The 15663-nt window shown below is 39.7% G+C and overlaps 1 protein-coding gene across 7 annotated transcripts in view; it reads right to left on the reverse strand.

The window, feature by feature from the left end:
• frmpd4 (FERM and PDZ domain containing 4) overlaps positions 1-15663 on the reverse strand; it is a 750261-nt gene that overhangs the window by 316183 nt on the left and 418415 nt on the right. For all 7 annotated transcript variants that reach the window (XM_072584870.1, XM_072584871.1, XM_072584872.1 and 4 more), the window contains exon 2: positions 6890-7006. In XM_072584870.1, coding sequence (XP_072440971.1) covers positions 6890-7006 — 117 coding nt within the window. The remainder of the gene's footprint in view (positions 1-6889; positions 7007-15663) is intronic.

Genomic DNA, 15663 nt, shown 5'->3' on the forward strand with positions numbered 1-15663 from the left:
AACATAGAACATAGAACATAGAACAATACAGCACAGAACAGGCCCTTCGGCCCACGATGTTGTGCCGAACTTCTAACCTAGATTAAGCACCCATCCATGTACCTATCCAAATGCCGCTTAAAGGTCGCCAATGATTCTGACTCCACCACTCCCACGGGCAGCGCATTCCATGCCCCCACCACTCTCTAGGTAAAGAACCCACCCCTGACATCTCCCCTATACCTTCCACCCTTCACCTTAAATTTATGTCCCCTTGTAACACTCTGTTGTACCCGGGGAAAAAGTTTCTGACTGTCTACTCTATCTATTCCTCTGATCATCTCCACCCCTGAGTCTCCCAGCCTCAATCCTGATGAATTGCTCCGGCCTGAAACATCGATTTTCTTGCTCCTCGGATGCTGCCTGACTTGCTGTGCTTTTCCAACACCACTCTAATATATATAGTTTTTTATATATAAGGAGGAAATATGAATATAGAGGCAAGGAGATCAAAAGATGGCATCCCTGAATTTAGGGTGCTGGCAGCTGGAGCCGCAGCTCCCTCCCCCACCCCCAAAATTGGAGCAATTAAAATCTGGAATGTCCAAAGGTCGAAACGGGGGAAGGACACAAAACATTGAATGCTGCAGGAGTGGAGGAAGTTACATATTTGGGGGAAGATGACGTTATGGAGAGATTTGAAAGCAGTGGCGAGCATTTTAATTTTAAGGTACAGGTATCCCCTGCTTTCCAACTATTCACTTTACGCCAATTCACTTTTATGAAAGACTTACATTAATACCTGTTTTTGCTAATTGAAAGAGGATTTTCGCTTTTACAAAAATGTGCGCACAGCAAGAGTAGCGCCACCAAGTGCCTTCCCCTGGAACTACACCCACCATCTCAGCATCAAGCTGCCATGGCTTTGAACTGTGTCTGTGAGCATCTATGTTTTATCTCGATTTATTTTGTGCGCCGGTTAGCAAGATCTATCCTAAGGTATCCTGTACCTCCCACCATCCCAACCTCCGATGGCCATTTCAGCTTACAAACTGTTTCATAGGAACGCTCTTCTTTTGGATTGCGGGGGACACCTGTATTGCTTAGCAGGAAGCAAACCGAGACAGGAGCACAGGAGATGATGGACAAATGGGACTTTGTGCAAGTGTAGAGAGGGGCAACCCAGCAAACAACCAATGCCAGTACGTTCAACAATTAACGTCCAGACTGACTGATTAGCTACCACTGCTTCTGGCTGGGAGCATTTCCTAAAATCCTAGAGGCCTGTTTTCCAGAGAAGTAGGCGAGATCTTTAAGCCGCATCATAGGTCATTGTTTTGAAAATTAATTGAAAGTTAAAATTGCGGTCAAAGTATCTCATCAAACCCAAAATAAACTGACTGCAAAATAACTCATCAGTAATTGCTGGTTACTATCTCGGGTGGAAAGTCCAGGATGTGAGAGAATGGGAGGAAAAGCAACTGGGACACTGCTACTTCTTTCTGTTCAACTTGGTTGCCATATATGGAATGATGCCTGTCAGTAACTGCATGCACGCATTTGCATTTTTTAATTGAGCCAACTGGTGAGGAGGTATTGATTTAATTCTGTGGCATCTCTCGAGAGGAGTAAGTTGTACCACACCAACAGAAAGAATGCTCCCAGTGCCAACTCAGAGTGCCACAACCTGCGAACCATTTACTAATTTATTGGATACTAACACGACCTGCATTATCACTCCCATCTGTTAGGTATGAATATGGATATGTGACTCTATTTAGCTGCTAATTTCATTCTGAAGTGCTTGTTCATAACAATTATATAATTGCAAAAGTCTTAATTACTAATTTGCATGGTGAAAATCAAACCGATTTCCATTGACCAAGTAGATATAGATAATATTTAAATATTACAATAGTTCTTTATTTATTAATTAAGCATTTATGCAAGACGTATTCAGTTAAGCTCGCAAATTGGTTTTCAATAAGGTCAGCCTGACAAATGATTTAGTTGCAGGGGCTTCTTGGGCTGCCGCAAGACACACAACTGCTCAGGAATTCTGGTCATATATTGGGAAGAGTCCCTTCAGAAATGCAAATGGTTTCACGCTGTTATTACCATGACTCACTGCTGACTTGTAGACAAAAATAACAAAAGTCAAACACCAGAGTTAATTTGAGCTGCAAACGTTCAAAAATGTGTAATTGGTGTAAAAGCATATCAATGCTTTAGGCTTAAGGATGAAATTATTCAGTTTACAAAAATGACGACAATGAAAAAGCTCTCAGATTTTCTGCTTGCACTTAGTTGAAACATATTAGTGGTCAAGGGGCAAGAGAAGATGATTTGACCATTCTACGTCATTATTCCACACACCACATTTGATCTTCTCTGTCATGCCTCTACCTGAACAAAAAAGAAGACAAAATGCTTGCTAAGTTTTTCCAGAGGTCTTAGTTGGCAACAATAAAGTTGGAACAAACAATTCCAACCACAAACACTTCAGAATTACAATTCAGAAGAGTTCAAAGCACCAAGTTCCAGGCATGTCAAAATAGTCATTGCAGGAAGCAATGTCAACTTATGTCATTGAAGTGGTTCCAAGGAAAGATATGAATGGTCTCTCTGGGTGGAAAATGCAACTTTCAAGTTGAAATGATGGAGGAAGTATTTTATCTGCACAGGCTTTTCTTCTCTTCTGCAAGAAAGATTCACCATAGTGGCATCAGCCAGTGAAGGGTAATAAAAATCAAAATGATACATCCTCTGACATGTCTAATTGCTCACTTCACTGCTTCTGTTATTTCATAAGAATCTTGAATGTAAATGCTGAGGCTGGTTGTACTTCAACATGGCAGAGAACTACATCCTTGATTGAAGCCTTTTCCATTGTTGTATTAAATTTAGGGACCTGAGTACCATTTTGAAAAATAGTGTAACAAGTTGAAAAGAGGTTGATTGTATGTTCAGTTACAGAATAAGTACAAGGAGTGTTGAAAATTGAGTCATAGGGGATGTTTCACAGCTAATTTACTCTGTTCATGATTTTGCAGCTGGTTTGAATGCATGAGAAAATATTTAACTAAAGTTGACATGAGTTCTTGGCTCTTACATGAGACATTGCTTTGGACTTTTAGATCTTATTTTGAATGGGCACATGAGAAATTCCAGATAAAATGGGATAGTGAAGGTAGCTTCGGACTATTCTTTTTAGCATTGGATGAAAGATTTTTCCAAATTTCTGAATGTTGTTTATGTCCATTTAGGAATTTTCTTGCAGGAGCGAATGTCTGTGTACTTGTTATATTATATTTGCTTTTACAAACTTTGATTTCAAAATGTGTGCAATTGGTAGCGTATTTGTAGCAAAAACAGGAAGACAGATTATATTTGAACGGCTATAAACTGGGAGAAGGGAATATTCACCAAGACTTCTGTGTCTTCATTAACCAGTCACTGAAAGTAAGTGCGTAGGGGCAGCAGGCAGTAATGAAGAGAATTGTATGTTGGCCCTTGTCGTGAAAGGATTTGAGTACAGAACAAGGACATCTTACTGCAATTATACAGGGCCTTGGTAAAGCCACACATGGAATACTGTGTGCAGTTTTAGTCTCCTTATCTGAGGAGGAGAGATTGAGTCAGTAAGGATTATACTCATTGCAGCTTAGAAGAATGAGCAGGGATCTCACAGAAACCTACAAAGTTCTAACAAGATTAGATGCAGCCCAGAAGCACGGGTCATAAAAATAAGGGGTAAATGTTTTAGGACTTAGATGAGGAGAAATTTCTACACACAGACAGTGGTGAGCCTGTGGAATTCATCATTACAGAAAGTGGTTGAGGACAAAACACTGTGTTTTTGAGGAGGAGGTAGATATAATTTTTATGGCTGAAGGGATCAGGGGTATGGGGGGAGGGGAGATATTAGGATATTGAGCTCGATGATCATCCATGATCATAATGAAGGGCACAGCAGGCTCAAGTTGTTGAATGGCCCACTCCTGCCCCTGTTTTCTATGTTCCGATGAGTGCAGCCACAACAACAGAGTGAAAGCTCAAACCAGTGAAATGAGATTAGAGTAGGCTGTAATTGTAAAGCTAATGGATGACATTCGGTTCATTGGCCTGAAAGGCATCCTTCTGTTTTTTGTTCAAAAAAATCTATTACACTTGCTATGGAATCCATATTGAATATGTAGTACATGTTTTTTTTTGTATTAACAACATATTGATGGTTATTAACAGATGGGAGGTATAACATTCCAATTGCCTTGATTCATTGTAGTACGTATTGTTGAATTATATAAATTAGAATATCTTAAAATCATCATTTGTGTAGTAACCCAACAAATTTATAGCAATTAACCTGTACAAAGATTTTTGGTACCATATAGTCTTACAACTGTCAGGCTTTTCAAAACTGTTAGTTAAAAAACAACATTCTGTCCCTAATGCAATTTTAAAAATTGAAACTGTGAACATCATAGAAATGGCTCTCTGACTGACAAGTTACCCAATTATAGCCAAGGTAAGAAACCATCTCTTCTAATAATGGAGTCCTTTAAAACTTCAAACTTGAGGGCATACCCGAAGTGTAACCAGAGCAACATAAATTTGCTAATTGAACCTTGAAGGAAGCTTAGTCAGATACAGTACAAAACAGTCAATTCATATTTGAAGTGAAAAGAACAGTTTTTAAGAAGGGTCACTGAACTTGAATCATTAACACACTTTCTCCCTATTGATGCTGCCCTCAGATCTGCTGAGTTTCTTTAGAAATCTCTGTTTTTGTTTCTAATCACACTGTGGTAGGCCAACGATTGCTCAGTCAAAGGGATATAACACCCTGAAGAACACTTGATCTCTGTTTTTCCTTGAACATCGGAGACGGGGAGGGGTGGGCTAAATGACACCTGATGCCTCAATGGTTAGCCAACTCTTGTCAATGGCCCATTAGGACAAAGACCCATGTCAGAATTACCCTCTTTACCCAAAAGTGGCACAAAAGACCTCAAGGTCAAGTCAAGTTGTAAAGCCACCAGGACATGAACAGGCCTGACCCTGGAAGAGGAGCAAACAGTAGCAGTCACATGATAAGAGTATTTGGGATCAAGAGGAAACTCCAAACAGTCGAACTAAGGGCTACCAAATTGCTGGTCTTCTTTCAAAACTCCAAACTAGTGAGCATCAACTTGAGCTAAAACAGCACAAGTAATGTATTTCTCATTTGGTAATGTAAGCTCCAACTAAGGCACATATGGTGCTATCAAACCTAAAAACATACTTATAGCCGATGTTAGCCAAAAGACATTCAACATATACAGTACCATCATTACTTTAATTTTGTGTCATCGTGGTCCAGTGTTTACACAGCAGTCTATGAAATGAAAACTGTGCTCCATAACAATGACCTCACAAAGTAACCTCAGCTGGTTAAAACAACTCAAACAAAAACATACTAAACTAGATAGGACAGCAGACTTTACTTCCTTCTTAATGGCTTTTCTTAAATCACATTCATTCATATTAGTGCATGCTCTCAAACAATTTCTTTTTCAAGAAATCAAAATCTAGGTAAAGACCCAAGAGTCATAATACAGCACATGGCTCAGATTGAAATGAAGAAGACAAGACAAATCAAAAATTAATTATCATGTGTTACCAAGGGTTTTAAAAGGCAGATGATAAAATTAAGTGAAGCCTGAGGAAGCTGAAGAGTTTTATGGTGTGAGGGTTCTGGGAGAAAATAGAGAGGGACAACAGAAATTGAGGAAGCTGTACAAATGGGATGATATAAGAATTTCGTGGAAGGAAAGATGGATGGAGCAATAACTATCCCAGTTGATAAAATAGTGAAAAAGGATGCAAAGAACAAAGATTAGCTAATCTTTGCAGGTGACAAAATGACACCATTGAAACTAAAATGAATTCTCTCCTAATGTTCTCGAAAGCAAATTTCAAATTCTGACAAAGATTTCCTGTTCATTGTTCTCCTGGGCCATGACGTAGCCAATGGCTTACAACACATTTGGCCCATGATAAAAAGAATACAATCTACACTTGTCTGCAAATCACATCAAAATATTACATGATAAACTGGAAATCACTGCCTGTTAATTATTATTAGGAATATAAAACATATTTGCCACTTTTTCTTTTGTAAAATGAAATGGGCTGCAATAGGAATTTCGTCCTTGATGGTTCCCTACAGGAGGAGAAATTTAATTGAGCACCAGAACAGTTTTAATGTTGCTGTGGCAGTTTCATAGCTCATTTGGCTGATGATTGGTCTGTGATGCACAGTGATGTCAACAGCACAGTTTGATTCCTTCACTGGCTGATGCCGCCATGAAGCCCTGTCTCCTTGACTTCACTCCTTACCTGAAGTGAGGTCATCCTCAGTTTAAACTCAGCATCAGTTGTCTTTCTCGAATGAGAGAGTGGCCCTATGGTCCTTTGGAACTTTGGCAACTGTTGCTAAATCATAAGACAGGAGTTGCAAAGGACTTCTTTCTTATAAATTTAGATTTACATTTGAGAAGGTTTTAGGGAGGCCACCTAACAAACTGACTGTCTAGCCCAAAATCTAATCAGTGGAAACCTTGCATTATTCTGGAATTGTTGTGTTATACTCCATATCATTGAGATATAGTGGCTGAATACTGGACAAGTGTAACTAAATTCACAGAAACTTTATTTTCCCCCATACTCTGTGACTGCAACTCAGGCATATATTAAAAATAGAAAGCTGGAATGTTTAACAGCTTTTCTTTCAATCTCAATTTTCAATGATGGTGTCTGTATTACACATTGGAATTACATCAAAATTAGCACCAGCCTATAGATTAATTACAGTTTTGTGTAAAGCACAAAGGAGTGGATTAAAAAGAAATCCAACTTTGGAACCTACTTGATGTAGCAATCTCTACCGTCCTTTGTGGTTGCCATCTCCCATCCATAGGGGAGCCCCTGAGAACAGTTCCAGTTCGGTGGAGAAGGTAACCAGCCTGAAGACTTGGTTCTGTGGCTAGAAATAAGAAAATTAATCGATTAAGTTAAATGTTTAAGTACCCATTTTTCTTTACTGTTAATTTCACCCCTCAGCAACCACAAGAAAGGTTAATGAAGGATGTAGTGTAATGAAGCACCAGGAGTTATTGCTTGCTAACATTGTTTACTAAACAGAGTAATTCACCTTGTATTTTTGGAGGGCCATCATCTATGACTAATGGTAGCACACATTCACTGAGCCATAAAAATGCTTGTTATACACACGCCCTGATTCCCAAGTTGATCCAAATACAGAAGTATTGTTAAGAGTAGAATTAATCACAAATTTTTCCTAAATTACCCGTGACTACATTTCAAAACTACTTGATTGGTTGTTAAGTGCTTTGGAACATTCTGAAATCATAAAGGCATTGCATAAATACAAGTTATTATTTTTCTTCCTTTAAGCATGGAAATATTCTCTAATTTGTGGCAAGTTCAATTACACTTAATGTTTTCATGATATATACCATAATTGAGCAAAATACAATTTCAACAACTTTTCTAACAATGCCTCATTTTCTCTTTACAAGAGCCTTTATTATTGTGATCCATATGGCTACATTAACTTCTTTATTATTCCCTTACTTAAAAAGCATAATTTCACATCTCTCAAACATAATGAAATTCAACACATTAGTCTAATAGGATTAAAATGTTTCATTGGAATTATATGCACAGTTAAGGATAATTATTATGCTTGCTTTCAAGTTCACAAACCATTACATGTAATAAATCAAGCCCTCTTTTATTATTCCTTTGTGTCATTTTATTGGACTTTATCGCAATGTTAGCATCAATCTCGTGTCCAACTCCAAACATATTTAAAGGTCTAGTTTGTTTTCATTGGATTTATTGTAATGTTTACACAGCTACTAAGATTAAAAAGATATAGAAACATCTGGACAGATAAGAGGATAGATAAATGAATGAATGAATGAAAGAATGGATGGGTTTCCCCATTGATGAACTGGCACATCTACTAGTTGGCTTTGAACAGAGCTCCACATGCCAGAATGCTCAGAATTTGAACTCTACTTCACAGTGTGTTACCTTAGCTCAGAAAGAATAGTGGTAGAATGTCATATCTTTGCATTTCTGAAAAAAAATAAATTCAGCAAAAGCTCCCAGTCCAAAACAATTCTTAGTAGTTTTTGCTACAAAACCTGTATGTATGGACTTTAAGGGGAATGAGATCAGCTGTTTCTGGATATATTTCACAGTTGAATCTCCCGCTGACTGTCTGGGACCATTTGTAAATAAAACATGCCCTTTAGCCAAAGTGCCAGACCTGAACTGGTATCCATGTCCAGGGCCTGACAACAACCTGAAATAAAATTGAAATTGAAAGATCATAATAAAAATGGCAAAGTCTTCAGGAAATTAATATTCTGAATTGAAGCACCAGCATACTTTGAATCCATCTTGGAAAGATGGTGTTTCTTTAAGTCATTATGTGCTGAAACAGTTGCTCCATTTTAAATTCTTTTTGTGAGTAACAATCTGATATTAGTTGTTCCTGTTCAGATTTCTTGTGAAAATGACTTGGTGAGATTTTCCTTAAGCTACTGACAATCTCTCCAGACTCCACATCAGTTCGCATTTCTCAGAATTACCAATTAATCTTGGTCATGACGAAGCTGTTTTGGAGAACATGTCGGATTACCTCCTGTTATTTCAGATAATTAAAAAAAACATACTATTTGATAATAAGCATTGGAACAGAATAAATTATTCAGCCTCTTCAGTCTGTTTTGCCATTCAATTCGATGATGATTGATCTGTCCTTTTTTTAACCTCCATGAACTAACTTTGGTTCTATTTCCTTTCGGTGTTCTTCTTCTATGATGTTGTGATGAGAATACACACTTCATAAATTATTAGAACTTGGAACAAAGGGTAGTACAGACTTATTGGCCCAATAAGTCTGTGCCCACCATGATGTCATTCGAAACTAATCCCATCTGCCTGTACATAGTCCATATCCCTCTTTCCCCTGCCTCTTCATGTATCTGATATATTGATGGGATATCTAAGAGTTGTATATATTCCAGAATAGCTGACACTTTACAAAACCTACACTAAGCGGATTAAGACCATAGCATAAAAAGACAGATTATGCATGATGCTAAATTCTGAACAGGTTGCCTGGTTCAGATTAATGCTCTGCCCAAACACTACTAATTCCAGTTGAGCACTCTCTGCAAAATCTACAGCATATTGAATTCTCAATATTTTATGGCATAAAAATTGAGCCATCAAGTACTCTCTTCCAGGCAGATTAAGTCCCCACTATAATAGGCAGGACATGTGCACATTTACAATCACTAAGCATCTCAGTTTTCCAATGTCTTGGCTAGAAATTGTTTATCTAAATTGCTGGATATAGATTTAAGTTTTTGCGCTCCTATTGTCAATGAATATTAACTTTACACTGCCTTATCTACATGATTCATAACACACCATTCAAATCAGGAAAACGATATTGAAGTGCACCACCAAACTGCTGTGTTCCTTTTTGTGGTACCGAAGAGGAAACCATATCACGATTGAAGAAATTACTTTTCTTCATTGTCAAGTAAAAGAATGAAGTATTAAAGTTTACCACCAAAATGAAAATAAACTCCTTTTGAGTATATGTTGAGAAATCCTAATACTTGACTGAAGGTAACGCTGCCAAAGAACACAGTTTGTTCTGAAGGAAACTCTCTGCACCCGAGACATTAACTCTGCTTTCTCTCCACAGATGCTGTCAGACCTGCTGAATTTCTCCAGCTAAAGGTAACTTTTGTTGCAGTTTGTTCACATGTTGCTCAAACCTGCCTCTGCACCCAGAGTCCAGTAAGCCTCTCTTTTTTGATCTAAGACTTCTGCCAATGAATGATCTGGCCTTCCCAGCCATCAATATCTGCTGCAAGGTTCAGGACAATATAGTAAAGCCAACTGCTAATAAGGATTGTTGCTGAGTAAATATATTACGAATAATCACTTGAAATTCCAATCACAAACTGCACAAGCAAAAGAAGTTCCCCATTGCTGGTTTGCTGACTTGTTCTTGCTGATGCTTTTTTGTTCTTCGGCAACCCATCTGCCTTGATTTCACAAACTAGTCAATACGGGCTATGCATCTTTCTAACTCGTGTTGCGTGAAGTGACAGAAGACACTGTGCACATCAATTGCTATTAATTATCTTGAGAATATAACATACTTTTCACATCTGGAACTTGTTGTTTTAACGAGTCCAGAACGTTATAAACATTACTACTGGGGCTTCATAAAAATGACAGAAAAACATTAGTATATGCCTGAGCAAATTTCAAACGGGCTAAAGATGCAACTGAAGTAGAGCAGGTTTATGCAGAATCCACTTCTATCTCCGCAATGTGAGTTTAAATCTGGTCTAGGGCAAAGAAATTAATGATCCCTTTTGCTTGTTTACTCAAAAAGAGCTAAAATCTTAATTCAGTTCCTGCTAGGTACACAACCAAAGTTTGACATCCAACAGTCCCCATAAATCAGCAGTGATCTATTACATCAATCCAGAAATTGCTTTTAAATTGAATACATTCATATCACTTTTCATTGGCAGTTACTTAATTGAAGCATCAATCTATTTATTTCAGCAGGATAACAGACAAGCTAAGATAGCAGACAAAACGAATGTCATATGAATGCAGAAGAGTATTTTCACAACAGTACTTTCCAGGTTAAAATCTTATTTCACAAGACTAAGACAATAGTTGGTGAAGGATTATCTGTAAAGCTGCAGTGACGCATTGAAGACTGCTTCCCTGAGATTAAACAACATTGCTGGAACAGAAAGTTGTTTAATCCATGCTAGCACTGAGATGGGTATAAATATAACATTGAAGAAATGGGAGCAAGAGTAGATCATATGACCCTTGAGTCTACAGTACCATTTGGTGCAATCACAACTAATCTTTCTCCTCAGTTCTACTTCCATGTATTTGGATCTAACACTTGATTCCCTGAAAGATCAAAAATATATCTACGACAGCCTTAAATATACTCAAAGATGAAGCATTTCCAACATTTTGCGTTGCAGAATTCCCAAGGGTTGAATTTTCCAACTTTCAGGCTAAGTGTTACTTTCTGGGAATTTCATGGTGGGTGTCCTGACAAGACTCAAAACAACTTTTCTCAATGCCTTCCAGTCCTCACCTTCCATCTCCTAGCAACCAGCCTCTTTGACCTACTTCTCACGCAATCGTGAGGCAGGGAAGGCAAAATTCCTGCTGCTGCCAGTGTCTTCTGGTATACATGCTGCCGGTGCAATATTCAAAGCTAAGCTGAACACTTCCGATGCTGCAAGTCAGATTCATATTTCTAAGAAACCAATATCTCAGAAAAGGAAGCTGGGAGCCTGTTTTCCAAGTAAGGACTTGGAGATCATGGTGGACAGAAGGGTGTTTGTTTACCTGGCAGAACAGCAGAGAAGGCAAGGGACCAAACCAAGCCAGTTTGGACACAATTAGTGGCCTGTGTCAATGCTATTTCCAAGGTCAGACAGAAGTGCTGGAGAAAGGTTAGCAATCTGTTGCTAACTCACTCTAACTCACTCTAACCCATCCACTGCACACAAACCTCACCAACAGTCATGAACCACCAACTTCACTGTGTGCAGTAACTTCAGACAAGCAGTATCTCCATTCATCACCTCTCACCCACCTCAACCACCACAACTACTAACCCTTTCTGCCCTATGGCTAAAAAGATACGCAATCAGTCGTGGCTGGCAGGCTCCAAGTAAGTATCAAGTCAGTGAGCACTACAAAATGAAGCTCAGAGCATCCTGCCGGATGGCTGTCACTACATACAAAGTGACTGGGCGGGAACATGCAAGTCAGTGGTGTCTTGAAACTCGAAAATGGAGTCAGTTTGAGATCAACCATGAGAATGTGACGAAGCTGGTGGTTTGCTAATGGACAGCCTGGTTCATGAATAGTGAATGGATGCTATGCATGAAGCACTCAAAAATATGTCAGTGATAGAGCATTAAAACTGCGTCGAGGAGAATTAAGCAGTGAGCTGTGTCCACCACTATACTGCTCTGACTTGCATTGTACGCTGCAGTGAAATAAGGCAAAGTTAGCTAATAATGTGATGCAATTGCTTGGAAAGAAGGTATGTGAGGCTTATTTGTGAGATTAAATATTTGCCATTGAAAACTTAAAAGGAAATTGGAAACTTTTTTTTCTTGATGTTGAGGTTCAGATTTTTCCAAACTTGTCATATTTTCCAATATTCTTTCCCATTGTTCAAGAGCTGGGAACATTCCACCCAAAGTTCACAATCTTTCAGAGAAGCAATTTTTCACCATGGTCCTAAATGATTAAAACCTTCTACATTCCCAATTCTTGGCCCCCATGTTCTAGGCTCCTCAGCCAGGAGAAACAGTCTCATAGTGTCTCTGCTATTAAGCACTTTCAGAATATTGTATGCTTGAGTGATATTACCTCACATTCTTCGAATATCCATTACAGCACTCAACCCAGGAAGCTTAACTGTAACAAGTCTAGCTTCCCTTGTACCTGGAGACCAGAACTACTCACAGCATTCTAGGTACGCTCTCACAATGCACAGCAGGTGCAGGACGTCCTTACTGTTGTACTCCAATCCTTATGTAAGATGCCATTTCCCTTCTTGCTTGTTGTAAATGCTGACTAACTTCTGGCTTCCTTGTAAGAATACATTCAAATTCTTTGAAGGTCAACATTTGCAAGTTTAGCATCCTTGAAAAATAGTCTGCTTTTCTATTCTTGCCACCATCAGGAGAGATAATGGCATGGTGGTATTATCAAGGGACTCTTTATCGAGAGATCCAGGTAGTGTTCTGGGACCAAGGTTCAAACCAAGTTCCATCACAGCACATGGTGAAATTGGAATTCAATAAAAATCTGGAATTAAGAGTCTAGTGATGACCATGAACCCATTGCTGGTTGTTGGGAAAAAACCCATTTGGTTTACTAATATCCTTTAGGGAATGTCTCGGAATTTAGGAAAATCATATATAATGTATCCACTGTCTCTACAGCTACCTGTTTTACAACCCGAGGAAGTTGTCCATCCAGACCTGGGGATAGGTTGGATTTTAGTCTGTTAAGCTCCATTAATACTCTTTTGCTGCTGGTAATTACTTGGTGGGTGTGAAAATCTTTGTGCCTCAGTACACACATTTCTCAAGTTCCTCTCTACCCTATGACCACATACATTTTAATGGGTACTTGTTAGAATTGTCTTAATGAGACAGAATTTTAGAATGTGAGGAAGGCTGAAACTATCACTTTCAGCCTCTGCCAAAAACCTCACATTTTGCCAAACTTTCTCCACCCTTTCCTTGGCCGTTCAGGAAAGCTCTACCAAAATTGCATGTTCTCTCAAGGTTTTAACTCAAAGCTAAGCATTCAATTCTTCAAAACACTGCCAGCCACTTACTTTGACCTCTGCAATATTGTTTGCCTCCACTTCCATCATGTCCCTAGTTTATTCAGGCTTTTGTACCCTCTCCACTCCATTCTCAGTGCCTTCTTTTTCTTTAATTTCCAGTACATGCACTCGTTCCTTGAGCAAGGCCTATTCACATAACACTCTTAATCTATGGACCCACACTGGGTGCACAATACATCAATTTGAAGAATGTTGTTGATATCGACAAATCTCTCCATGGCTTTGCCCATCATGCTTGCTGTTTCCTACATGTTAGGCTACAGAACGTATGTGATTCAGGTTCGTCTTGAGATTGCTTTTGTGAAGCTTATTAACACTACCATTACTTACACTATTATATCGCAGACTTATACACATAGGGTTGATCATACCAGAAATTGGCTAGATGTCAGTTTTGGAATATTTCATAGAGTTTCTCTCAACAAGGCCCAGGCAGTTTTCTCGTACAATCTCCTCAAACAACGCCTCATTAACTATTTACCTTGCTCTCACGGTGCTCACTCATCCTATTCTCCCAGTTGCCGGGTACTCTCAGGATTCCTGGCACTAGCAACATATTTAACAATCTGCTTGATACTCAGTGAAGCACTGTCAATCCAGAGCTGCCCTGCATGGTCCCTCTACATTATTCTAGAGCTGGCAAATAAGGATAATTTGGTGTGCTACTTTGCAGGCCACAACACCTGATGCGCTCAATAAGTGCAGAGGTTATCGTCTGGGTCAGTGCGGTTTCAGTACAAACAATGTAGTTAAAAGGTCAATGACCTTCTTCAATCTGGCAGGGTCAGTTCCACCATCTTGTATCTGTTCCCTCATACTCCCTCCACCTCTGCCTCCACTTCCCACCAAGGCTTGCATTGTGCTACTCTCACCATGGTGCAACATCTTCCCTTAATTGCCGTTAGCCACCCGAACTCTCTGATCCACTTAACCCCACAAGGCCTCTGCATTGCCTACTGACTCACTCAGGGCACCTCACCACCTTTACCCCACCTGCACTAACAGGCGTGCCACCCATTTTCATCTCATTCCAAGTCGCTCCCTTTCTCTCATTCCGGGAGACAATGGCCTTTTCCAGGGCTGAAACAACCAAGATGGATTTCGTGGCACCCAGCATTCCCTCCTCTCTCTCGCTGAAGAGGGAAACTTGGCTCTCGCTGCTGAGCACTGCCACTGGTCCTGTACAGACAGTGAAACATCAGGTCCAGCAACCAAATAAGATACATTGACCACTGCTGTGCAACTCTCAATATCCTCGCAGGGAATGTGTTCTTAACAAGACAGAACTACTGTCCTTTGTTCGCAATGCACTCTCTCTAAGATATACATGAGTAGTATTAGTACGTTCTCCATATCAATAAGACCATGAGATATAGAAACAGAATTAAGCCATTCAGCCCATCGAGTCTGCTTCCTATTTGATCATGGCTGATACATTTCACAACCCCATTTTCCTGCCTTCTCTCCATAACCCAAGATCACTTCACCAATCAAGAACTTGTCTCTGTCTTAAATTCACTCAATGACTTGCCCTCCACAGCCCTCTGAGGCAATGGCTTTCACAGATTCACCACCTCTGGCTGTAGAAATTCCTCCTCATCTCAGTTCTATAGGGTCGTGCCCTTAGGTCCTAACCTCACCAACCAGTGGAAACATCTTCCCAACATCCACTCCATCCAGATCTCTCAGTAAGTTTCAATCAGATCACCATCTCATCCTTCTAAACTCCATTGAACAGACTCAGAGTCCTCAACCGCTCCTCATGTGACAAGTGCTTCATCCTGGAATCTTCTTGTAAATCTCCTCTGGACAGTACAAACACATTCTTCCATAGATTTGGGGCCCAGAACAGCCCTAAAACACATCCCCTCCTCTACCTCCAATGAAGAGTGCACAGATGCCTCATTGGACATACAGGTAAGGCCATGTTCGGCACCCTCCACCAGCTCAAATACTGACAGCTCGGGAGCTGCATTAGCTGCGTTAACTCCAAATTAGAGTTGGGAGCACTTGCCGGTGAGCACCCCATTGCCACATCTCTGCAGTTGGCCAAGATTAAAATCAAAATGGAGGACTGCCAGAGAACTGCTCAGCCCCATGGTGTTGGCTATTTGTGACTTCATTCAAACTCTGAAGCAGACGCAGAAGAAGATAAATCTGTCGGA

This window comes from Chiloscyllium punctatum, chromosome 15 (genome assembly GCF_047496795.1).
Source record: "Chiloscyllium punctatum isolate Juve2018m chromosome 15, sChiPun1.3, whole genome shotgun sequence".
NCBI lineage: Eukaryota > Metazoa > Chordata > Chondrichthyes > Orectolobiformes > Hemiscylliidae > Chiloscyllium > Chiloscyllium punctatum.